Source organism: Coturnix japonica, chromosome Z (assembly GCF_054131305.1).
Source record: "Coturnix japonica strain WE chromosome Z, WE-NBRP24, whole genome shotgun sequence".
Lineage (NCBI taxonomy): Eukaryota > Metazoa > Chordata > Aves > Galliformes > Phasianidae > Coturnix > Coturnix japonica.
The window spans coordinates 47,946,419-47,973,497 of record NC_140702.1 but is presented as its reverse complement, the minus strand read 5'-3'; the positions used below and the strand labels follow the sequence as shown (position 1 = coordinate 47,973,497).

The 27,079-nt window shown below is 36.1% G+C and overlaps 1 protein-coding gene across 7 annotated transcripts in view; it reads right to left on the bottom strand.

Annotated features, from left to right (window-relative positions):
* GLIS3 (GLIS family zinc finger 3) overlaps positions 1 to 27,079 on the bottom strand; it is a 138,903-nt gene that overhangs the window by 29,325 nt on the left and 82,499 nt on the right. For all 7 annotated transcript variants that reach the window (XR_014940096.1, XM_015848920.3, XM_085530716.1 and 4 more), the window contains 2 exons: positions 14,829 to 14,990; positions 13,307 to 13,417 (listed from right to left, as the gene is read on the bottom strand). Coding sequence is in view for 6 of the 7 variants with exons in the window: in XM_015848920.3 (XP_015704406.2) it covers positions 13,307 to 13,417; positions 14,829 to 14,990 (273 nt within the window). In the remaining variant the exon portion in view is untranslated. The remainder of the gene's footprint in view (positions 1 to 13,306; positions 13,418 to 14,828; positions 14,991 to 27,079) is intronic.

Below are 27,079 nucleotides of genomic sequence, written 5' to 3'. Positions count from 1 at the left end.
AATAGTAATGAGGAATGAGAAAATGTTGATGTTAAATAAAGGAATTGAGAACAAGGGGAATTCTTTTCTTTTGAATTCTAATAAATATCCTTCCATTAGAGAACACATTTCTCAAATGTGAGGAAGGGAACTCTGCCTCATGCTTAACAAGACTGTACTGAGGATAAGGGCAACTTGTACAGATTGGACCTTGGACAGATGAACTTATGATTATTTTTTTGCAATACACTGTGAAAGACAGAAGAATGTCCGGGTTCATGCATAATGAAAAATTATCAAATGTCTGTGATCTCTCATATCAGTAGATTGACACTATTGGAAATACTGACATGTTCTTGCATGTTTTACATCCTGCACCAGCTCACTGTAGGGCCAGAAAAGCATGTCAGTGGTGGAGGAAATCAAGAAATGATCTGAGAGTGAACAGTCAGGCACTATATTACTCACTACAGTGATGATGGACTTGCTCACCATGAAAGGTGAGCAGGTCTAGAATATAATCCAGCATCTCCAGCAAGCTCCTAAGTGACAAAAGAGAAATGACAGGAACTTCTGTCCATCCTATATTCAGACATGAAGAAACAACAGTAGAAAGGAAGGATTCTAAATGCAACTGAAAAAGACTCATTACTATGCCATGGGGTGTTGATAATCATTCAAATGATTCCTGATGGCATGCTCTAATACAAAACTGTTTCAAGAGAGCAAAGAGTTGGTGTTACACATGGTAAGCACCACAGGTATGGTGACTATGATAGGAAGGTTATATATGCAGACTGTGTATGCTGAAGTTTATTTCTTCTCTTCAAAATCCATTATATTTTTTGCAAAATATGACTTCAAATTTATATGGAATCTATGATAAAAATAAATAAGAAAAAAAAACCTGATCTGTTAAAAATCAGGATTCTTTCATAAAAAAGACACGTTTATGGATGTTGCCTTTATAAGTTGCTTGTTTGTGATTTTTTAAATTTTTTTTTTACTTTTTGGTGAGTGAGGAAGTAATCAATTTTGTATAATTAGATGGCATTCACTATGGACAGAGCAGTGAGCAAAGTAAGGGAGTGTGAACAAAATACTTATACAGAAATTACTAGCATCATATAACACCAACAACCAGTGACTGCACGCCTATTTTGCATTATTGAGAAATTTTGTTGGACTTACAAGCTCTTTAACACTGGGAATAAATTTATCATGAGTGGCTATACAGACATAAATTTTCTGGCTTGCCAGTAGCCAATATTAATGCTTATGTAATTCAACAAAAGAAAAAGGATCAACAACAAAAGCAAACAAAAATAGTGAAACAAACACTGGAAGACAACTGTGATTTGTTTTTTGAAGATATTTCTAATTGTCTAAAAAGCAGAGATTATTGTCATTTCACGTTTATAACCACAAGACCTGGAAATACAAATTTTATAAACTTACACGTACAAACACATACACGCATGCATATGTGTGTATATACACATACACAGTTTTTGAATGAATAATGCATATGCTTAACATACATCTATTGAAATTTACGGAGCAAGAGAGGAGTGTTATGCTGATTTGTATAAGTGCAGTACTAAATGTTCTACCAAGTACCCATGCTGGAAAGTAATAGTTGCTGGGAATAACTTTACTTTTTAACTGCTCAGTATCTATGTGAATTGCTATTTAGGAGTAACTACTGTCGCACCACCAGAAATGGCAGACCATCAGAAATGTTCTCTACTCTCCTGCTTAGCAGACTGGTATCAGACAGGAGTAAGTTTTGCTGTAGCAGAAGCAGTCTGGAAATCACAACTGCTTCCCAAACCACACACAGCTTCTGGAAAACTCCATTCCACACCATGACTGTTTTCTCTAGACAGATACACACTGTGATTGCAGAGTCCTGTTTCTTCTGCCACCTAAACCTTGGCCTCTGTTTTTGAAGATATTTCTTTTGTAGGAATCAAATTGTAACATTAATAGGGCTGGCAGCACCTATGGCCTCCTTGGAGCAAGATAAACTGTAGAAAACAAATTCTAATTCATCTATTGTTGATCAAGATGATCTTTTTGCTTTACAAACACAAACAAGGTAGAAAAATCCTCTACCTAGTAAAAGATCATTGTTGTTGTTGTTGTTATTATTATTATTATTATTATTTTCGTAAAAACCTTAACTGGAATTACTGCTTCACATTTTGTTACTGGCAGCATAATCTGACCTTTAATTCTTATTTTGCATGTGAAGATAACACAGAATAATCAAGACGATGTATCAGTTCAAAAATATGTAAATCAATCAGCCACACACCACATCCATAAAATCTTGTCTTTACTTTAAAAAATATATAAAGGAGAGATAATAACTAACTAACCAAACCTGACTTCTGCATTCTGTTTTATTCCTCGTTCCAAAGACAATATCTTTGTTTGCAGAGTGGACTCTAGACTCATCAGCTGTAAAAGACAGTTTACACTCCCTGACTTCTATACAAATTATATCCCAACACAAAAATCTTGGCAGTAATAATGCACTTCCCTTTTGACCACTCAAATAAGCACATGTACAATCATACTGTGACTAAAATGTTGACAATCTATTTGTGAGAACGATAACATTAAAAAGTTATCTTGATGAATGATGAAATTAGTAAATGAAAAAAATTGCCATGCTGCACACAAAGATTTTCAGTGTACTACAATGTAGTACAGATTTGTGCCTGGCCAAAGTGCAACTATAAACAACTGATCTCACCAGTAACTTCCCTGTATGAAATACTTCTTCAAAACAATTAATTTTCATCTCTAGTAGGTCAGCTGTGTGCAAGATTTGATGAGTTTTGTAGAAATTGGAGCCACTCCCATTATATGTGGGATGGGTTGACTTCCTAATATAAAATGTGACAAGTTTTTTTCTAATATACACATCACTGTCAGTCATAATTTATGATTTTTTTACTCCTGTGATAATCAACTAATAATGTTTATCATCCTTCAGAACACTGCAGAGATGTTCTACTTTATACTAGCATTTTAGCTATGACTAAATAATTAACAAATATTAAGTGACACAAGCAGAAGTAATTAGAAGAGAGTAAGATTCTACATCAATTTTTCCCTGTAGTATTTGAATCCAAGATCAGAGACAAAATGTCAGTTTGATGCGTGATATAATTCAAAAGAAAATGACTACTTAAAAGAAAGCATCATTTCTTTTATATTTCTCTAAACAGTTTGTGTATTATCTGAGATATGAATGCTTTTGTATAACCTGACTTATTTCTTCAGCGTTATTCCTCTTCAGTGGGAACCTAATGCCATTAAGGAAAACACGTTTATGAACACACTTGGTTAGAAGAGACATTAGTTTTGGATTTTTCAAACATGATTAGTTTATTTCAACAGCATGAGACAGGACCTCAGTAACATCATATCCTGTCCTGGTGTACACTCACTAACTGTGGTAATTCTTCAGTAAAGATTAGGGTCCTCCAGTCATTCGAATTTGCCAGGACAATTCTGTCGTCAAATCACAATATTTTAAATCCCACTTAAATGGAGAAATTTCGCTAAATAAACTCTAAGAATTCTGTCCACAAAGTACAGTATTTCCACATGTAAAGGAGACAATGGTTACATGCTACTCATTCAATGCAGGTTTGATCTGTGTCTACTTTTTAAAAGACAAAACAAAACAACAACTGCCCCCCCAAAACAAACAAACAAACAAACAAACAAAAAACCCACCTGAATTCTGCTATGTTTCACTGAGATGAACTGCATACACTAAGCACCAAAGCTTTGCAAATGTGGTTTTTATTTCATCGTACAGCTAAAAAAAGAATCCTAGTAACTGTCTCTAAGTTTGCTAAGCACTGTTTGTCAGAGAATAAGCAAGTAGCATTTTACGTGTGTTTTTCTTGTCTATAAGTTGAGCTGGCAGTGGGAAAGAGAAGCGTGATATGTCAACACTGAGAGACCCATTTTATCAAAGTTTTTAAAACAGCAGACAGAAGATTACATTTTCATGTGCAGAGTCAAATAAGTCTTTTTAGCACTGTGACACTGACAGCATACAGAAGTGACCACTGAAAAAATAAATGTTCAAGATGAAACTAGGCTGCATGAGAGTGTCTACATGTATTAGAGGTCTCCTTGCTAAGTCATCTGCTTACTCATGAAGATAAGCATCAAGGTCCAGTACTTTCCTGCACAGAATTAATCCTTGTTGATGACAGACAGTACAAGTTCACACTTGCTAAGTGTCATGGTTCTTGTACCTGGAGGCTACAGATACCTGTGAGCAAAGAGGCACTGAAGAAAAAAGGGATTCCTCAATAACTTGTGTTTACAGTGAACCACGTTGTCAGGATTTCTTGAGAGTTATAGCACTATTCTGATTTTTTACCACAGCCCTCTGATATGCATGCACAATATCCTTATCTGCTACTGCATTCTGTTTCAATTAAGTGCTAGGCCAGGAAAACAAAATAAAACTGAAATTAAACAGCCCTATATATATAAAATGCAGATGTTAAGTCCTGTTCGAGAAAACATTGCTTCTATTCCCCTAAAAGTTTTACTACAACCACTGGGTTTGAATACAACTATAGCTTCCATCTTTGTAATCCATGTTAATCTGAGAAAACATGCCACAGATGCCTTCTTCATTCTTCAGTATGGGATACTGAAAATCAAAAGCACCTGGGATCCACACAGTCAAACTTTGGAAAGATTTAAGTCAGTAAGAAATTCTGATTTTGAAATGGTATTACAAGAGGAAAACACTGTTATGTTAAGATGGGTGTCACTGAAATTAATTCTACCACTGCTAGACTTGAAACAGTAAGCTTTTTTGGACTGGTATAATTCTAATCTGTGAAATAATTATTTATCTCTTCATTAACATGATATGGAACACAAAAATCACCATTCAAAGGGAAAGAAAACTGCAGCTGAAATAGAGGAAACTTCAAAGAAGAAAAAAAAAAAAGAAACTCATAATCTTACTTGAAGGAAGGGAGGCACAGTTTGAGTGAGATGTTTTATAAGTGGTCATTTTATGACATGAGCAAAAAAGCTGGGTTTGGCATAGTTCTGCTGAAAACTGGTTATTCATTTGCCCTACATATTTTCATGTACTGTCTTTTCACACAGAAAGCTGCTAGGTATACTTCTTTTTGTGACATACACTACTGTCTATCTCAGAGAAGTTCACATTTACACAAATACTGCTTCTTTTCTTTCTCACCCTAATCACAGAACTGGAAAGCATTCACAGGGATGTGTGTATGAATGGACACGTTACTTTCAAACCCTACAGCAGCCTTAATTATAACATAGGTCTTGGTTTTAAACATTGCATTTTGTTGAGATCTACACTAAAACTTAACACATGTACCAGTTCCTACAAGGAAACACTTATCTGTATGAAATAATACCTTGATTACAGCACAAGACTAAAACTGAATAGATATTAGTAGCTTTACTCTTTTGAGGTCCAAGTTTTTAGACCTTAAAGCATATGATTTTCACTCTTCAAAGAATCCTTACAAACTTCTCTGTACAGTTTCATCCCCTTCCAATGAGCTTCTGAGTACACACGCAGTCTTCTGTTTGTTTTTTTTTTTTTGCTAGATGTTAACATATTGCACTGGCTGGATTGGCAATCTTAAATTACAAAATCTTTATAGTTTCCCATTTATTGTTGGGGACTGCTGTGTTTTTTATTTGACTGTTTTGTCTGTTTGTTTGTTTGTTTTTAACTGTGCAGCCTCACAAATAACTGTCAGCAGATGGGGCAGAACTCTGAACCATAAGGAGGAAACAAATGTGCAGATGCAGGCTCTCTTCATGTAGGGAATGCCAATGAAGCTAGTATATAACTCAACTATTGCTTCAGGAGTAGTAGTATGGATCCCCAGATGGATCCTAATACAGGACAGCAATCCAGGACCCACTTTCATTAATGTAAAATCTGCATTGCAAGGATAGACATTCAGCCTGGAAGAAAGACAATAAGGATTCTCTTAAAGACTTGATGGGGATTTGGGTCACCACTGGGGCAAATAACTACAACCTAAAGAACAACAAATGCTCTTGGTATGCACTGATAGCCATTGCAAGTGTTTGGTATGTCATAAATGTATTGAGTACTTCTTTCCGGTACAGTTTCCAGTATGTACTACCAGAGCTCATGGGACTATAAATTCATGGTAGAAATCAGTTGCGGGGAAGCACTGTGATGTTAAATAACATATGTTAACATCAGGCTGAACCAACTCTTGACATACACAAGTTGACAGGCCCTGATAGAATACCCCCAGGAGTTCTGGAAGAGCCAACAGATATGATTGCCAGGTGATTCTGTAGTTTTACTTGATTGTGGTAACTGGGAGAAGTACTTGAGGACTGCAGGAAAACAACTGTGACTCCAATTTTCAAGAAGTACTAGGAGGACAAAGGTAACTACTGGCTAGTAGGACAGAACCTACTTGCAAAGTATAACTTGCTTAACCAGCTACAGCACCTAGGGAAACAGCCACAGCCACAGAAAGTTCTCCACTGCTTTCAAGGTCTGTGTTTTGCAGTGACTGTGCTAAAAAGAATTGGTCACTTTTGGTTTCCAAAGTTTTTCAATCAACTGTGTGGATAAATTCCTTAAACACCACTGCTCATTCCTAATCCTTTTTTTTTTTTTTTTTGCCAGCATCCCGTTCAGAAGAAACTGCTGCACTCTGCGGCACCTGATTTAAATTCCATTTTGAAAGCAGGAAGTAAAGGGATTAAAGATGAGGATTAAAACACTCTTTTCTGATATTTATTTATTTATTTATTTTTCTGTAGAATGGTCTCCTAGTTGCCACAGGTGCTGCTCACTCAACCTTAGCCTTGAATGCTCTTCTTTTTGAATTAATGACATCTTTTAAATTGCCTTCATAGAGAGCAAATAAGGGAAACTATTCTTATTCTTATTAAAAGCAAGAAAATAGATTTACCTCCCCTTCTCTCCATTCTCTCCCTTGTGCACTTTTAGCAGTGAAATTCAAAAAGATTCAAAAAGAGCAACTGAAATCTGAAAGATGAAGAAGGTTACTTGACTCAAGCTGTAGGACCAGATGCTTTTTGCTCTCCAGAAGGCAGGTGTTCATAGACAGAGAAGTTTCTCCACATTAATACAGTCACAGAATGAGCAATGTTGCAAGTAACTACCTTAATGCTCTAACACCCTGCTGACATTCCAGTCATATAATGTTCTAAGTCTCCTTTCCTCATCAATTATTTAGAAAGAGAAAAGGACTTACTTGGTTTAGAAATAAAACAAGCTTAAACACTGAAAAATGAAGGAAATTGAATGAAAGGAAATATATTGCAAAATTAAATAAAAAATATTAGCAAAAGAGAACCACAAAACATCAGTTTTGTTTTCTATTTTTGTTTACCATTACATTTAAATTCTGTCATAAAATGTTGTTTATTCCAATAACTTACAACAAACTAGTAGCTTCAATGAAGTGTAGTAAAGTACCATAAAACCAACACATACGCACAGTGAAAAAAGATGGATTCTACTCTAAAACAATGCAAATAATGAACAATCATGAAGTATACAGAACTGTAAGAATCAACAACTCTGTATTATTGTGCTTGGAGATTAATGTATTTATTTGCTAACATACTATCTGACCATATGGTGCTATTTCATGAGGTTCACCTGAGCCCACTGACTTAACATTCTCTTTTAGAAATAAGGATATTACACGGTGGCAGAAGAGCAAAATCTGCAAGACCATTACTAGCTGTGCAAGATCCCATCTGTAAAGCATGCCCTATTTGGATGGCACCACTGGTCAGGCCATTTTGCAAGGCAATTCTGGCAAATGCTTTGGCCAGATGATCTAGGCACTTATTTCCTTACTTCTAATATGTTCCACAAGAAATGTAGACTGCTCTACTCCATTAGCCTCTAACATAGACCAAAGCTGGAGCACACACAGCTGAGGTGTAATAGTCTGCATCCTCATCCAAGCAGTACACCATGTAATTTTTTTTCTTTATTGTAATTAGGAAAAGTATTCTGAAATTTTCCAGCCATTGCTTGCTGATCTGTTTTTCAAAGAGTAACAAATGAAAAATGCAAGAAATCATGCATGAAAAACAGCAGGATTAAAGAAATCCTGATTGCCTTTTCCCTTCCCCAGTGCAGTAACAGCTGAAAAGATTTTCTTCCAATCAGATGTCCCGGGAGATAATCTTGTAGAAAACCTTCTTTGCTGGGAGAATGTTGTGACAGCTCTCCACAAGCATTACATAACTGATCAATCTGTACCAAAAAAGGACTTTATTTGATAGAAATGAATCAAGCTTGAAGTGCAAGTCTTCTCTGCATAGATCTCTGTTTCCTGAGTCCTCTTTGTTCCTTAGTGATGTGGTAGCTATACCACATCCAGCACAATCCAGCCTTTCATATTGGTTTTAAATCACTGCATAACTAGTAGTACAGGCTCTGAATCTTGTTAATGGTCATGCTTTATAATTTCACTAATTTCAGTAAAAATTCATACCAACTAAAAAATCAGTGGATTCATTTTGTTCAAATTCAGCATAGTCGCTGACAGATTACTTGCTGTTAGCTGAAAACACAAAGTGAAATCAACTGAAAGTAGGTTTACTTGTGACATATTTTTCTAATTACTTAAAGATGTCACTGGGTGACTCTAGAAACAAAATTATTCAAAACTTGTTGTGATAGCAGAGCAAAGATCCCTTGCAAACCTTGTTTTCATTTTTTTAACTCTATCTTTAGAACCACGGGTATTCTCATTATTCACAGAAATACCTTAATCCTTTTGAAACTCACATGGCCTTTGGCTTCCAATATATGGACCTACATGGTAACTGTCCAATTAAAAAACTAAAATCTTTTAAGTTTGCTGTTCTTCCAGAGTTGAAAGCAGAAAATGACTAAGAGAACAGTTTTTTAAATTGATTGTAGCCCAGGTTCGTGCTGTACATTCATGTTCTGATCGGTATCCCTTTAGCTCTCACTTTGAGTGCTGTCTAGTTTTCTGTCACTGACTGCTCCCTGTTGAAAATTTTTCCTCAGTCTTCTACAAGAGAATATGAACTCCAGATAATGTCAGCAATTTTTAATTTTAAAAATAATAAGTGCTGCTTTTTAAATCAACAAAATATTTTAAGAGTAGGGACTGAGTATTATTGTACATAGAGGTTACTGGGGTGGACTGAGAAATGGCTGACAAGCAGAGTTCAGAAAGTTGTGATCAGTAGCACATAGTCTAGCTGAACCTCTTTAACTAGTGATGTTCTCTGAGGGTTGGTGCTGAGAACATTCTTTTTCAACATCTTGATCAGTGACCTGAATGATGCTGATGACACAAAGCCGGGAGGAGTGGCTGACACACTGAAAGGCTGTTCTGCCCTTCAACAAGACCTGGATGGCTGTAGAGTCAGGTGGAGAGGAATCTGATCAGGTTCTACAAGAGCAAGTGTAGGGTCCAACACCTGGGGAGGAATAATCATATGCATCAGTACAGGTTAGGAGATGATGTTGGTTGAGGGAGGTGATCCTCTCACTCTACTCTGCCCTGGTGAGGCCACATCTAGAGTACTGCATTTGGTTCTGGGCACCTCAGTTCAAGAAAGACAGCGATCACGTAGAAGGAGTTCAGTGAAGGGATACAAAGATGATTAGGGGCCTTGAGCACCTCCCTTACGGGGAAAGGCTGAGAGAACAATCTGTTTAGTCCAGGGAAAACTTAAAGGAGATCTCATCAGTGATTGTAAGTATCTAAAGGATGAGAATGAAGTAGATGGGGCTGTAGTCTTTTCAGTGATGCTGAGAGGACAAAGGGTAACAAACCCAAAATGGAAAAGATGAAGATGTCATTCCTTTGAGGGTGACAGAGTACTGGGATTAGCTGTCCAGAGAGGTTGTAAAGTCACCTTCTCCAGAGGTATTCAAAGCCTGCTGGATTGCCTACCTGTTCAACCTTCTCTTGGAATCTGCTTTAGCAGCAGGTTTCGACTTGATCTTGACTACTGTTCTGTGATTCTGTGATCATACCTAATGTGCTTTACCAGACATTTTAAGCATCTGTTCCCAGTATTTATAAATATGCTTATCCTCAGGTTTATAAATAATTTTACAAATTATACTTTTTTTTTTTTTTTTTTTTTAAAGTAGAGATGACATCTCCTTTCACTTAACTGATGTCCTTTAGTAAATGGAATTTTATTGTACTGTCTACTAAAACACACAAGTTAAATGTATTTGTGCCAGAATGTCCTCAGAGTATACAATTCTATACCATTAGCTGGAGAAACTCACTGATGAATAAACTTGGTGGATGGCTAGAAATCACAGTTTGGGAAAAGAAGGGAAACAGCAGCTGCCTTACAAGAGTTGCAGAAAAGGCACTTTTGCCTTACATGGTAAGTCATAAACATGTACTGCTTAAAATAGTGCAAATATATATATATGTCTGTATCACATGCATCTTTTGGTCAGGTCTTAAAAGGCCAAGGAAACGTTTGGAGCTTTGAAGACAGACTTCAAAAATCTGGGCTAAAAACTATGTAACTAGAGCTTAATACAGCAAGCAGCTGTCTCTTCTGTTGTGAACATATTTTATCCTGCTATTTTAAGATTATACAACATCAAAGACACATTTGCACAGAGTCTTGGAGAGCCAGCAACTTAGAACACCAAAATAATGTCACCTAGCGTGTAGGGGGAGGTTATAAGGAGGATTAAAAAGCAGTGAGGAACAATATATTAAATGAGTCCATGACTAACGAGGTGTGACAGCAAAGGGTTTCCTTCTTTTCAACAGAGTAGATCCCAGGGTTGGAACTATTATTTCACAGTGCCTTTATCATGTTGGAATTTTTATGGTTATTTTTGATGAATTCACATGTTTTAGAGACTTTTCTGACGCTAAGCCAATTTTCACTTTTAATTAAAGTCATAAATAATCTTAATTCTGCCTAAAAAAGTGTATTGTTTCTTACTTTTTTATTATTATTACTGCCAGAAAATATTTTAAATACTGAAGTATGATATGAGTTAGCAATTATAAGTTCTCAACAGTCCAGTAAATATACCGTGTCTTGTAAACATTGTATGTGGCAAACTTTACCCACAATTCAAGTATCTGGCTTGATTGATGCCACACAGTTTATTCTTTGGGGCAGTTTTTATTTTTTGTAGGTTTGACTTATTTGCCTTTCCATATATTAATGTATCTCAGGCAACCATTTGCAGAGATAAATCCTTATTAAAGAGGGCTGTAAAAATAAGCAATTTTAAGGCTAAAATGTGACCACAGAGATCAAATCAAGTAGTAGAAAAGTCCAGATTTAAGCTGTTCAGCACAAATAGAGAAAGGTAAATAAACAAAAACACCTAGTGAATAAAACATTAAAGACAAAATTCCACAAACTGTTAAAAACTGACATCTTTAAAGACAGGAGATAACATATTACTTCACTTTCAGTTAAAGAAACAGCATAATGAGGACGTGGGGATTCTGGTGGATGAAAATGTTGATGTGAACCAGCAGTGTGTGTCTGCAGCCCAAAGCAGCCAAATATATCCTGGGATGCCTCACAAGAGGAGTGGCCAGCAAGGTGAGGGAAGAGATTATCTCTCTTTATTCTGCCCTTGTGAGACCCCATCTGGAGTACTATGTCCAGGTCTGGCGCCCTCAGCCCAAGAAAGATGTGGACTTGTTGGAAAGGGCCTGCAAAGGTCCACAGAGATAGAGGGCTGGAACTGCTCTCCTAGAAAGGAAGGATGAGGGAGACAGACTTGTCCAGTCTGAAGAAAAGAAGGCATCAGAGAGACCTCACTGCAGCCTTCAAAATTCTCTAATAATTCTCTAATTCAAGAGTGGGCACTCCTAAATTCAGAGGCCTCTCCTTTTTAATACTACAGGACAGTTTCCCACAAGCTGAAATTCAGTTCTCTGCTGTCAGGTCTTGCTTCTTAGGCAAAACAAACAATTGAATAAAAAATTAGTACTTAGATCTGTTTAACTTTTACTATGCTGTACAACATAACACATTTTACTACTCACCATGAATAAGCTGTACATTAAGTTTAAAAATTTTAAACGAAAACTCATTTAATATGGGGTACTGTCTCAAAGGTTTATCTGTTCCTATACCAATTCACACAAGTCACCCTGTTATCAGGTGACAGAGTTATAGGATCATAGAATTACAGAATTGTTAAGGTTTGAAAATATCCCTAAGATGAGGGTCACTGCCACTCACCTTATAGTAAGGGTGACATAGTACTGAAACCGGTTGCATAGATTGGTTATGGAGTCTCCTTCTATGAAGATATTCAAGTCGTGTCTGGACACCTACCTGTGCAACCTATTATAGATTAAATGTTTTAACAGCGTGGTTGGACTCTATGACCTCTTGAGATTCCTTCCAACCCCTGCAATTTTGTTATTCTGTGATCATCTAGTCCAACCCAACTGTTCACCTATCACCAATATTGTTCACTAAGCCATATCTCTAAATACTACATTTACCCTTTCCCTGAACACTTCCAGGGACAGTGGCTTCTAACCTCTCGTTCTGAGAAGAAATTATTCCCTGTATCCAATCACTTCCCTTTAAAATGAAAGCTTATGTTTCTTTTCTGCAGTGATCTAAAGTAATGAAATAGTGACAGTGATTACTGTAAGTTAATAATAATAATAATAATAATAACTTAAAAAAAAGCTCAGAAAAAATCCACATCATTCCCTTAGGTCAGAGCTCAGCTCTTCAAAGATACACTTCTGCATACAAATAACTGTCGACTCAGAGCTGATATACAAAGGGACCTTGTACTGTGAAATATCTTGATATTTGGAGGTGTTTGGCAAATAAAAACATAATTTACAGCTTGAATCACACACTGCCCATCTATCCTTAAAGCCCATCCTTCCATTTGAGACAGGCAGTGTAAACTTGCATTTTATAAAATTATATATCAATCAGATGTCAAAACAACAAAAAAAAATTTCAAAAAGCAGTTTTGTTTTTGCTCATTATGTATGTTTACTAATAAATCATCACATCAGCAAATAAAAAGTATTAAAGCAGACAGCCTCATAAAGTCAAAGATAAAATTATGATCTGTGTAAGAATGGTAATTTTATTACCTTCCATTAATGGTTTTTCTCATCAGCAGTCTGAAATCAATGCAGGCACTTAGTATGAATCACAAATCTAATATTAGAACACTGACTTCTCCATACACTACTTGTACCTGCTAACACAGTAGAAAATTTACCTTTTTCCTAACTTGCTGGTCTTTGGAAGAATGTGCTTTCACGTGTTTTCTGAGTGAGCTTGGATCTGTGTATCGTTTTGTACATCCTGGAACCTGACATGCATAAGGTTTCTAAGCCAAAACAAAAAACAAACAAACAAACAAAAAAGGGATAAACAAGCAGGCGTTAAATTGTGGATTATTTTAACTCATGAGAACCCCTTTTGAGTCTGAAAATCACATTAATACAAATCAAAATGTTGCACATCATTAGAAGCTTAAGGCTCAGAAATTTATTAGAAAGCGAAAGGAGGAAAGTAAGTTTGTTCAGAAGAAAAAGCAAAGGAAAATGTTTCACTATGGTATCTTTCACTGTTGGTTTTTTTTTTGTTGTTTTTGTTTTTGTTTTTAAATTTAACATCAGTGCAGTGAATATTGTTAGGTATACTCACAATTCTTCCACCCTCAGAGTAATCTTTGACTTAATCAGTAATAAGCATTCTTTAGTGTATCAGGTAAAGAAATTTCAGTAAAGGCCCAGATAGACTGTTTAGGATTATAGAAGAATCCGCTTCAGAAAAAAAGAACAAGAAAAAGTGTTAGTTTACTGTATTACAAAGAGAGCAAGCAAAAACCAGCGCAAACACTGAATAATAAAGTATCAAAAATACATGTTTTATTGTGAAGTATAAGACAAGCACCTTAGGCTCTCTCTTGTTTTGTTTTTTTTTTTCCTAATAACACCAGTTCAGAGAGAGTCTGGTCCTGTAACATCTTTTCAGTTTTCTAAAAAGATATAAAACCTAAATTATCTAAATCAGTAAATAAATGAAAATTTTAACCGACTGTTCTAGCCTGTCTCCTCCAATGAACTGCAGAACCACAATAAAGAGTACTGAATGATCAGAAGGTCCAATTGTTTGCTAAAACTAGCTATTTCATAATTTAGCCATTCTGCAAAGCATTTCTAAGAGCACACTTGTGCAACTGGTCAACACATCAGCAACGCTTTCAACTATCCAAAAATCATCATTTAAGTTTTGTGAAAGCCTTTTTATTTGAAATGGCAGTGTTCTCATTCTTCTGGACTTCTGCACACTGGAAACTGCTTGTCATTGATGAAACCTGATCTTTTTTTTTGTTGTGAAAGATTTATTAAACAAATCTTGGCTGTGCGTCAGATTCACAAGCAACAATTTATAGTATGAAAAGTTTTAGATACAGAAAATTCTTCCTCTGTTGACTTTCTGGTACATGCTCCAGACTTAATGTTCAACTGAGTGTCAGAGAATATCAGCTGTTATCACATTTGTGTCTTTCAATATCAACTTCAGGTTTCCTACATCTCACGATGGAGGAAGCCATTCTCTCTGCCTTTAGTAAAGCCCATGGAGCTATGGCTTTTTTATCAATTTGAAAAGCCCTAGTATAACCTTCTCCCTCCTATTTCTACTGTTATGGGCTACCTGTTGCCACCAAGCTATCAGAAAAGAGCACACAGTTTAATGCACAGGCAAATACAATGCTATTTTTGATCCCTTACAGTGTCCAGGTGTGTCCTCTGGTGCTTGGCACGGTCACTGGAGTTGCTGAAGGCTTTCTGGCAGCCGGGGTGCTGACAAATATATGGCTTTTCACCCGTATGGCTCCTTAAGTGAATCTTGAGATTTTCTAGCCTGGAAAAGGCCTTCTTGCAGCCTTCAAACTGGAAAAGAGAAAGAAATTGTTGGAAGGAAAGCCAAATACAGCAAACTGCAACAGCAAACACTGAACAGAAAGGATCACCTTTTCAGGGATCTCTAGCCTGCTATGGCTGGACACTTCTGTGGAAGTGAGGAAAGCCTGGCACTGCAGCAGGGTTGGATCTGCTTAGAACATAGGAGTGCATTTGTCTCCCCAGCACGTGGCTGAGTTGGGAAACAAAATACTATTGCTAATTTACAAAGGGCACAATGAGGCCCAAAGTCACCAGTCAGCTCAGAGCTCAGCACCCCCATTCTCTCTGGGGAGGATCATCACCAGGCCCTGAGCTAGCCACCATTATCTCAGCTCTGGCTTTGGCAGAACAGAGGCATCTCTCAGTATCAACCCAACATATGCATCAACAACAAAACCCAGAAAGGAAAATGTCAGCCTGTTCTGCCTTGTTGATGCCACTGAGATAAGTGAAGAAAGAACTCACAAATATCTGTGTAATCAACTTACACCTACCTATTTGCTTGAACACAGATCATCAACCTCAGTGGTATTTCAATGACTTCTGGAACATTTCTTTATCTTTCTGCTGTGAGTGTTTGCATGAGGTACTAAAAATAATGAGTTCATCACTAGAGCCCATCAAAATAGAACCTAACCCACCAATAATCATGTGGCAGTATTTCTACACTTAATCAAGTTCTGCATCTGCAGAGAAACCTAAGCTTATGTGAACAACAACAAAAAAAAAAACAAAAAACACACAGTTCTTCATCTGCCATGCTCACATAGTAAACTTCATCCTCAAAAAAATTAAAAACCATCTGTTCTGTTTGAAATCACTAGTTTCATGTAGACTTCATTTCAATTAGACTTAGATAGTTATGATTGTTAAAAATGTGAGCTTTTATAATTCTACTAGATAAGATTGATTAATTTCATGAGTTTCAACTGGTGCACATTCTACTGAGCAACATCTAAAGCTAGTTTGCAGTTCTTGAAAGCTTATAGGAACACATTAACAGATATATCAAACACTATCAAAGTTCTAATGCAAAATTTCTCCTATTCCCTTTCCTCATTTGAAAAGAAACAGGTGATTTTTCACTTTTCTTAGAATAATATAAATATACGTTTCATTATACTTTTTTTCAGTGCACATATGTTTTTAAAGCACAGGTAGAAAAATACTGCCATAATTCTGATCACAATTGCCATTACTGTTAATTACTGTTACTAGTTTGTAAGACCCTAAAAAAAAACACCTAAAAAACAAGATAGTAAATTAATACTTCTATTTTAGGAAAAATACTATTAGAAAATATTGCAAAATGAACACAAAAGAAATTACTTAGCTATATCTTATAACTGCCAGCTAATCCACGGCTAACCTACATGAGATGACTAATGAGATGAGTAAAGACAACCATGACTAATTGCACATAGCCATATAAATGTATTTTCTTTCAAAACAGCAGTTTTGGGGTTTTCCCTTTTTGCATTGATAATTTCTCTGGTCCCCTTTCAACTACCTCTGCATTAATGCTGGATATGAAGTAGAGATCAGTATTTCAGTAATGGTACTTTTTCCAGTGCTAGATATTCAGGTAAGATCATTTTTCTATGCCTAACCCTAATTTTCACCCATTTTCAAGTCTTTAGATTGTGGAGAAGGATTTCATTATAGTTGGTAATATTCCAGTTGGTAATATTAAATTCTCAATCAGACACAATCTTAGCTAGGCTGAATTTTATACTGTGTAAATATAAGCTGCGTGTTTTGTTCCTGCTTGTATTGCTTTTCATTTGTCTGCTTTACAGTGCAGCTTTTCACAATGCAATCATTCAGCAGACTCCACCAGGTCATCACACTAGTCTTCTGCATTGTTCTTCTTCCATTCCTGACTGTAGAAGCAGCAGCTTGATAATGCTTGCTCCCTCCAAGTGATGGAGAAAAAATAGAAAGCAACCTCGTAACACAAATGCGACCCTGTAAATGTGAAGAACTACAGTCTGCTTCTTGTGGTTCACTGAGTCTTTGGGAACAGACTGAGAAAATCTGATATCAAGTTCTGAAAGATGCAAATGGCATGAGAGTACTTGCTTGAAGACAGGACAGAATGTTGCCTTGGCCTTACGAGGGTATGCTTGTTGCACTTTGGATCCCATTTGCAACAGCAAGTGTTTGACTTACTCTCTAGAGTAATATTAATTAACTGAAAATCCTAGTGGGAAATAAAATTTTAAATCCCGATCCTTGGAGAAAGTGATCTGAATGAAAATATAATTAATTTCTGAATGCTATCATATGAGAATGCATACATGCAAATGGAGAGAATCACATCCCCGAAAACTACAGGAAAAGTAATCTACAAGAACACAAGACCAGAAAACAAATCTTTGAATTGCTCCATAATCTTGCAGATTTTTTAAATGATTTCTTAGCAGTAAAATGACAAAATGAATAACTAATGTTTTATGTATATTTTTCAATTAATTTTGAATATTTTGATATGGTGATGAAGTAGGTTCTGTGTCAGCACCAAGGCAGATGGTCTGACAAGGACAAAGTATCTTTCCCCAGTTTTGCGTTTATTACAAGACAAAATGTAGAAGCTGTTCTTTATACAGCTTCCAAACAAGAGTGATGCATTTCAAACATTAATAACAGTCTTTTGAAAAGCATTTCCCTTCCTCAGCAGCATTAACAGGGTGCTACTCTGCAAGAGATGTGAGGGTTTTTAAAAAATTGAGAGTAAGACCTCATATAAAAACCTTTTAAATAGCTTTTTATTCACCAAGACTCTCCTGACTGGCAATCTTGTGAATGACACATAATTAGTGTCAGACTTCATTCAAAATGATGACATCAGGTGCTCACCAACAAGGACACTGCAGGCTGCAGCTGAGATTTAAAAGCTCAGGTTCATTTCATTTGAAATGAGTGCTATGCTTTTAACCCTTACAGTTGTTAAATGGGGAAGAACACAGCATCCAGAGAAGTGCTACATTATAATGCGGCCATTTCTATACGAATGGAGTGCATTTTGTGACATGGTGATTAAATGCTTAGCTGGATTTCTAAGTCTGTATTTTCCCTAAGACATGCGAAGGCTGGGATTACTTTCTACTTTACACACAGAATCACCAAATCACAGAATGGCCAGAAATGGCCACAGAAATCACATTAATGAAAGGGACCTCAAGGATCATGAAGCTCCAACCCCCTAACTGGCAGGGCCACCAAACTTCCACGTTTACTAGATCAGGTTGCCCAGGGCCCCATCCAACCTGGCCTTGAACATCCTCAGGGACCATTAGGAAATGATACAGTGTCTTGGAAACTTTTGTTTCAGAAAATAACAACAGACTATGCTTATATGTATTGCTCAGATTATTAACATTATTATCGCTTATTGCATTGTTAGTTGATGTTTGTTTGCCCAGCTAGTCAATTAGTATTCAGTCCAAGGCTTGCTGAAGTCAGTTGGTTCCCTCCACTGCAGTATCTTCTCTTTAGGTATTTCAGGTAAATTCCACTACATTTTCAAGTCTTGTGTACTGTAAGCCTTTTTTGTAAACAAAAAAATAATTACAGACCACAAATAAGCCTGAAGTGTATTGTTTTTTATCTTCTTTGAGCTTGCCTTAAGCTAAGAGGCTTACTATATTTAACAGATTTACAAGAAGGTGTGTATTCTGTATATTGCTCATATTTAAAGAGATTGTGTCTAAAGAACAGATATTTTTTGAGTGTGTGTGAATAGGCAAGAAATAAACCGTATCTTCATCTGATTTCTGTTATATCATACTTGGGTATATATTTTTTTGACTTGGATATACTTTAAGAAGAGCTGCATACTGCTGTTATAAATGAAAAAAGAAAGTAAATAAATACAAAAAAAATGAGTAAACAAAAAGGAGTAACAATAAAAAAAAAATTTAAACATGCTTCTCAGGGAGGTCACTATTCACAGAGAACACTAGTATGTTAGTTCTGATGGTACAGAACTAACGAATTAATGATGTCACCAAACTTCAGTAAAGGTGGAAGAGGTAAACGTAGCCCACTGACAATGCTTTCTTCCCATGAGTACTCTCATTACAGATTGCTCTTTTTGTGTTCTTGATCAATGTAGCATGCCAAATATTCCAGAGATCTTCACACTTCAACTTAAATGAAACACAGAACATTGAATATTATTTATCATCTGAAATAAAGGTATCAGAGACTCATTCACCAGGGAAATGTGACTCTAATATTTTCAATAGTTTTAGTGAGCATGGACATTCCAGCCTTAGAACCCATGTCTGTTACTGCGGCGTAGGTAAATATTTTGATATGTCCCTTTAAAATAAACTATTACTAAACACGTCAGTTGGTACAGATTCAAAATCCATATGGAACAGAAACCATTAGAGGAAGAACAAAAAATTTGGAAAATTCTCCACTGCTTCCTTTTGGAAGACAGTGATCCTGATCTTTTCTGGTCTTTAAACTTACTTTCTCTTCTTCTCTATTTTTTCTAAAATATTTTCTTTGATCTTCTAAGAACTGAGGACACCATATATACTCAAGGCTTTCTCAATGCAAGGTTGACCTTATGTGAAAACTTTTCACTATTAAAGTGGCAACTAAGCTGTAGTTGTTCCTCTTGCTAAACCTAGAATTCATCTAGAGCTAAATGCTTCTTTCTGCTGATTAACTCGAAAAACCAAATATCCCTTCATCAAGCCACAAACAAAAAACCAAATAAATAGCATTGCAGGTATTTTAAAAATACATGCCTAAATAGTAGATTTTCAGACACAGAGCTGAGTGACGACAAATCACATTCTCTCTGAGAAGACACATATAGGAGCATTTTGCTGTTGTGAATCTCGCAAAGAACAAAATTTTGGTTTCTTTATCACTAGAAGTAAAAGAAGAAAGGAGCAAAAGATCAGGGATCCTTTGAAGCCCTACCTCAAGTGGAAAAGAAACAAGAGTCTGGGTGATATGTTTCATCTAGTTCTTTGTCCAAATTAAAATCAGACTCATTCAATTTTAATTAAAAATTAAAATTAAAAATATATATATAATAATAATAACAAAAACAGCTATGCATAGGAACTCCTTTCAGCTCTATCCTATCCCACTGTATCCCATTCCACTGCATCCATAAATGCACAAATTGGGAATTAAGACCTCAAACAAACATTCGTACAAACTGATCCCCAAATACCATCAAATATTATTTTTACAGTTGTTCAAAATTATAAAGCTCAATTGCTATTTTTCACAGACAGGAAAATGTAAAAGACAAGAAAGCAGTAAGAATATCTCTGAGACACATGAGACTATTGGTAAACAAGTAAATGCTTTAAAAAAAGCCAACAGTGTAAAAGCTCTTAGAACAGCTGTTTACATACCTGTGTGAAGGGCTCTTTCTAGCCCAAACCACATGAGTAAAAGGCCAGATGCTGGTTGGCATATAATCTATTAGTAAATTCTATTTATTATTTATAAATTTATTTTCCTTTTTTTTTTTTTTTTTTTTAATTTGAAAAAGCCATGTCGATCAGTGCCAGAAGCAAAATAAGCACCGAGAGGTCCATTTGACCTTTCACAGGCACAGCATTTGCCTAAAGAAAACATAACAGAAATATAGTAGAACATGCCTATAAACACTAAGAAATTATTTACTTAAGAGAAGTTGACCTGGAAAGAAAAATGCTTGAATGACTCTGGTTTTGACAAACTGACACTCGTGTTAATTCAAGGTCCTGGTCAGATAGCTTTTATTAAAGCAAAAGCAGAAGGCATAATTTAATTGGTTGCTTGTTTATGTAAAGTGCTGTTCCACTTAAAATGCCTGAGATAGAGAAGCATAATGTGTGCATAATGAGATACCACAAAGAGAAAGAAATATACTTGGCCAAGCCTTGACTTGAATTTAGAAGTTCAAGGTTATCTTGAAAAATACACCAAACAACACCTTGAAAAGGACAAAACTCTGTCTTACAGAGATGTATGGCAACTTAATTTTTCATTTCAAGAACTAAGAGAAATTATTATGAAACAAACAAACAAACAAAGAACAGCTTTTCACAATTTTCATATGTTGAAATCCATTCAACACTTTTCTAGGGAGGCAATATTTTTTGAACTTCTTTTCAGATATCAGAATCAGATGGCTGAACAAAGCAGAAGACATTATACCTGTATTCTCAAAACTGCTCCCTTTAGATTGAGAATACATCCAAAATACAGCAGAGTAACCTCAGATTTAGGTTTAATCAAGTGAAAGGTACAGTTTGCTTTTTTTTTAAGAAATTGCTTAGCATTTTCCTCATAATAACATTTGAAATGTTATGCTATCAACAAAGCCCTCCAAAAAAGTTATTTTATTTTTCCCATTGTTTTCTTCTGAATTCAGATGAGATAATTTGCTACCCGTAATAGGAATCTTCTTATTGCTGCCAGAGACTCTTAATGGCATTTCCTAATAAATAAATAAAGTATTCTCCAAAAATACTAGTTCAGAAACAGTATCAGTATTTCTCACTGACAATGAAATGAGATATCTTTTGTCAAATTTTTAAAGCAGATTGATGTTCAATTGAAAAGTGTTTAGATTAATATATGTGTAGCTACTGAAAATAACAAAACAGAAAACTCAGTGAAAGTTGCTATTCAGCAAAAATGCAAGCAACTGATAATAAAGTAAATGCAAGGTCTTAACCTTAAATACGAGCACGTTACTGTCAGCCCAGAGTACAGTCATAATAACCAGGCCCCAAATCTGCATTCTTTGAATATGCATCGTTTCCACTCAAGCCAGTGGGTATTTGGGATATGAAAAGAATGAAGAATTAGTTTTCTAATCCTTAGGCCACAATCCATGATAATTATAGTGCTTCAACAAAGTATTGCTAGCTGAACAGCTTTGCAGCACCTTGCAGGGCATTAACAGCAGGATTGTGCAGATTTATTCTAAGTATCATGTAAAATCATAGCTTTCCCCTTTCCTGAGAAGAGGTGAAAAAGAGCACCTATTCAGCTCCCTCTTCATGGCAAAGCAATGGAGAATATTCACCTCGTGTTTTGAGAGAGAGTGATGCAAGAAAAGACTGATGGAAAACAAGGCAAAACTGCCTGCATTGTAATCAGTGGGAGTCCATCACAATTACAAACAGGCAGAGGATGTTTCTTTTCTACTCAACAAGTAATCCATATGCAAATTTCCAACAACATTAAAAATGCACTCCCAGCTCAGTAAATGTTTTCTATTCTTGGCTGCTTAGCACCCTCAGCTTTTTCCAATTAGGCCCTGTTTGTTTAGTTAAAAAAAGAAAAAGAAAAAAAAAAAAGAAAGAAGTTCTAAAGAAAGGATTAAGCGCTGTATCTTATAAAAGAGAAAGAACATAAATTAGAAATTCTTTCTGGATCTGGAGTGTGCGTTCTTTAATCTTCTACCCTGCTGGGAAGTGTAATAAGAATAAGGACAGAAAGAAGCTTTTTTGCTTCATTTGATTTGTTCAGTTGAAAACATGCTTTTGACTATCTGGAACTAAATCCCAAAATTCATGACAACTCAGACAATACTCTCACATGTTATAAGCCTGAGAGTTAAAAACAGAGCTGGGAAAGCTTAGAGAAACCCACCTGGTGAGCAAGCTCTCCAGATCCATGAGGGCAAGATACAGGGCTATACAGATGTCAGTAAGTCAGCCAAGACTACAAGAAGATGGTGACAGTAATTGAGGTGGTGGCAGTGCAGTTCAGTACTGTGGCCTCAGAAGGAAAACAACTTTTAAAATGACCAATAAATCTGATTAATGGGTATGAGTTAGCAATCAATGAGGAAACAAATGCAGTAGAATGAGATGAGGTCTAATGATTGTGCCTTGAATTAAAAGTTACAAAATCTTTGTGATAGAAAGAAGTAAAAGGAGAATACTAAAAGCAGAACTAAGCACATTCCTTTTAGGATTAAAAAAATCACCTTGCTTCTAAGTGCCAAATCAGTTTGTGACAAATTTTGTAGTGAACCCACATGTGTGAAAAGGAAAATTATAGGAGCTACTATCCTCTATTCATGTAAGTGCAAAGCACAAGCAAGTACAAATGGAAAGAAAAGGAGGGGTGCAGTTCCTCCTATCCTTCCCTCTAACATCAAAAAAGACATATGAGGGAAGCATGATGGCCTTCCATTCAATGGTGACAAAACTCACCTCCCAACTTAAGAATTCAGTTTGTTACTACTACATCTTAAGCAACTCAGCTTATGTGCTCAAGACTCATCTCTTAAGTCATTCCTTGCAGCTGACAAAAAAATTTGGTGTCACCAGAAATCACACTGCAAAGACATACAGGGCTCTATTTTAGGCTAGGACTGCTCAGAAAAGGGCTGTGAGGCTAGGGTAGGCTAGGGCTGCAGCCAGGCCAAATGGTAGTAGCTGCATTCAGAGTGTCACCAGTCATTTGGGACCAGTGCCTGGGTTAATAATGCCATCAAAAATCTGGTAGTATAAATATTACAGCTGAACATTAGATCAGACAGAAACAGGACTGTTCAAATCTACAAATGTGTCTGGATATCAGGAAAAGGAGTTGATAGAAAAGGGTGACAATGCAGTTCTGAAACTGAAGGACTATGGATAGCATACAGCAGGACAACACCCAGCAGAGCTGCTGGCACAACTGGCTGTAAACCTATGTTTGGATCACACCCTTTTTTTACTACAGAGCTCAGCAGCAAAAGACAATGGCCACCGACATATGCTCTGACTCACCACCAGGATTGTTATTCTTCCTGCCACAAGGACTGTGCTAAAAGATTCACATTTCCCCCAACCAAAAAAGATAATACAATGTAGAATCCAAGTGGATCTTCCTGAAAAGCTGCACTCCTTTAAGTCACAGATAGGAACATTTAATCCCATTTAAGCAAGTAATCTTTGTTACAAAAGGCCTATGGTAGGACCCTGAGAGATGAGCGCTGAAAAGCTCCCTTGTGGTGAGGCAAAAAATCTCTGCAAAAAATTAATAGAGGAAAAGTTGATGACTGTGGTAACACAAATGGTTTAGAGGTGTGCTGAACGCTGTTCTTCCCCTTAGGCTCTAGAGAAGAGGCATGGCAGTGATGCAGAAATAGAATTATTAAGTCATTTGGGTATAAACATTCATCAGTGTGTCTAGCAATGCATTTCTTCCTTTGAATATGTAAGTAGAGAAATCTCTTACACATCTTACATGAGCAGTTCTCACTATGCAAGCAGAGTTTAAACTAGGTTAAATCAAATGATCAAGGGCAAGAAAGACTAAATAGTGAAATAAAGTAATAGACACTGACTGTTAGTGGAGTTGTCACAAGACTTGGTGCATATACAAATTTTTAACTTGTCAAGAATTAGACTGCAATTTTGGAGGAAAGCCTTGGAAGGGTCTACAGAATTTACAGAAGCAGTACACTTTGGAAATGAAATATAAGACTGAGATGAGAGAAGCCAGTACAGAGCATGAGGCAGGGTGGAAGAAAGCGATGCATAAAGTCAGAACAGAAGATTACTAGGTATGGCATATGACTAAAATTAAAGAAGTATATCCAGTAATCCATTTAAAATTGTTAAAACATTCAGTAGCCCTTGAAATGAACTCTTTCCCACAGTGAAATAATTTCTTGAAGAAGGTACAACAAATATTAGAGCTATTTTTGCACAGCTCGCTAAAAACATCATGCTTTATTTTCTATTGTAATGGTCTGTGCCATTGAAACAAAGACATTATAATATAGAAAAAATCATATAACACAGCTGAACATTAGGTGAAGCTTAAGTGAGCTAATAGAAACAGAAGACTAAATCTGAGCCTGGATTTATGTCCACCTTCTAATCAAGTGCAACGCTTAAAGTTAATGTTGATGTGCACCACACAAATAGTTGAAAATATAGAAGAATGGCAGTCTGCCATACTGTATCTATCTGGAGTTTCTGCTTCAAAATAACTTTTGTTTACATTGTTTTCATTGAGTCATAGAATCACAAAGTTGGAAAGGACCTACAAGATCATCTAGTCCAACCATCCTCCCATCACCACTACCGCAAGCCACTAAACCATATCTCGTAGCTCCTCATCCGGATGCCTCCTGAACACTGCCAGGGACTCCACCACCTCCTTAGGCGGAGGAACATAACAGGAACAACGAGAACCCAGAAAGAGTAAGTATGACATTAATGATAATATTGCTTGTTGAGAAGACTGTGCTATGGATTTTGTTTTGTCAGTATTTGCTCAGAAGAAAGCCCACAACTAATCACCCTTGCTATCTCTGCTTGTAGTGACCTTTTGTTGCTTCTTAGTAGCACATACTGTGCTTCCAAAACCATCATGTATTATGAGGAACTGAGGATGAGGGTGCTTGTATAGTGATTATACTCTTTTATGAACACTACCACAGATTAACCACTCTCCATTAGGTGTATGACAACTGTTACTCTGTTACTCACATGATCTTTATTACATGACTTTTACTTCTTTTTTCTGTGGTCTGAAAATCTGTGGAAAACCTGAATAAGTCTACTGCATTTAGCTAATTTAGTATACATCCATACACAGAGTTACCTGAAACATTACAAGCCACTATTGTCCAGAGAGGACTAAAGGGCTCTTACGAAGATTCCTCTTTAATTTCTGCTTCAATTTATAGCATGAACATTGCATGAAAGGCTCAATTGTTTTCTTCGGTGTCCTAGTGTCCCACCAAACCAAACTGAATTGACTGAAATACAGCCCATTGATGCTTTTGTATCACTACAGAAGCTGATGGCAATGTTCCACCCATTTTGCTGAATGGTATAATTGGCCTTCCAGAGAGGATTTAGGATTTTAACACATTCCCTGTTTGGCTGAGCTAACCAATTATTCTGCAGTTGCTATCAAGGCCGCAGACTTCTCTTCATCAGGGTCATTAAGCTTGTCAAAACCCATTTGTCACCACAACTGCTGACCCTCATTGCATCTGACAGCAGCACAAGTGTCAAACTAAACAGGCCCTTGCATTACAAGAAAGCAAATGACTGATCAGAGCCCACCAAGCATCCTAACAGTATGCCTCAGCTAGGCCTTCTGGCCCCAAGAAAGGTGAAAGCAATACTAACTAAATGACATGGGGTCACAAAATGATACTACTAATCATTTCGTAAAATAAATTAAAAAAACTTTAAATAAGTAAAGTGAATGAAGACTTAAAGAATGTATGTGACCTGCAGTGATGGAAATAAAATTTAGAATTGTTTTGTTTTGTTTTGTTTTCAATTAAAAAGAAATAATGAAAGTCACTTTTTATGAAATTAAATTCTACAAAAAACAAACAAAAAAAAACAAAACAAAAAAACCAAACACCAACAAACATATATATCAGCAGATCTAGACTGCATTTCATGGAAAGCTGCACTAAAGCATCATTTATTTATTTATTTATTTATTTATTTATTTATTTATTGTCTACGTGAATTACATTTGTTTAAGCAAGACTTATGTTTCATCATCAATACAATGACTTTGAGCACTGGAGTTAAATTTAAGGAATTTAAACTAAAGAATGAAGAGGAAAAGAAGTGAAGAAGAAAGAAATGGAAGGTAGTGATGCAGAGAATCTCAGGATTTTGTGGAGTTCTAATGATGTCACTCAGTATCCAGTGTCTGGTGACAATGACATTCTTTTGCCTCCTTTCAGCAAGATGTACTGCTAAAATCTTGGTAAATTCAAAATTAATGAAATCCTTTATTTTAAGCTAAGAGTTGCATGTGAATCTTGTTTTCTAGCCTTCATCGTTCCTTCTCTTGGTACATGAGGAAGCATCCAGAATTAAGGGAAAAAAAATGCCTAGAAAGCCACATCATTACTTTGAGCTTGCTTGTAATTTACATTTGGGAAAGGGACTTACAAAATGACTATTCCATTCACTTGCAGTAAAAAAAAATAAATAATTACATTGTTCATTGTGGTGTGAATAAATGGGGAATGGCCAAATACTGTAATTTGCCAAGCATCTCAAACTTTAAAATCACTTTTAAAATCAAAGATTTTAAAACTATTTACATTCTCTGAGTAG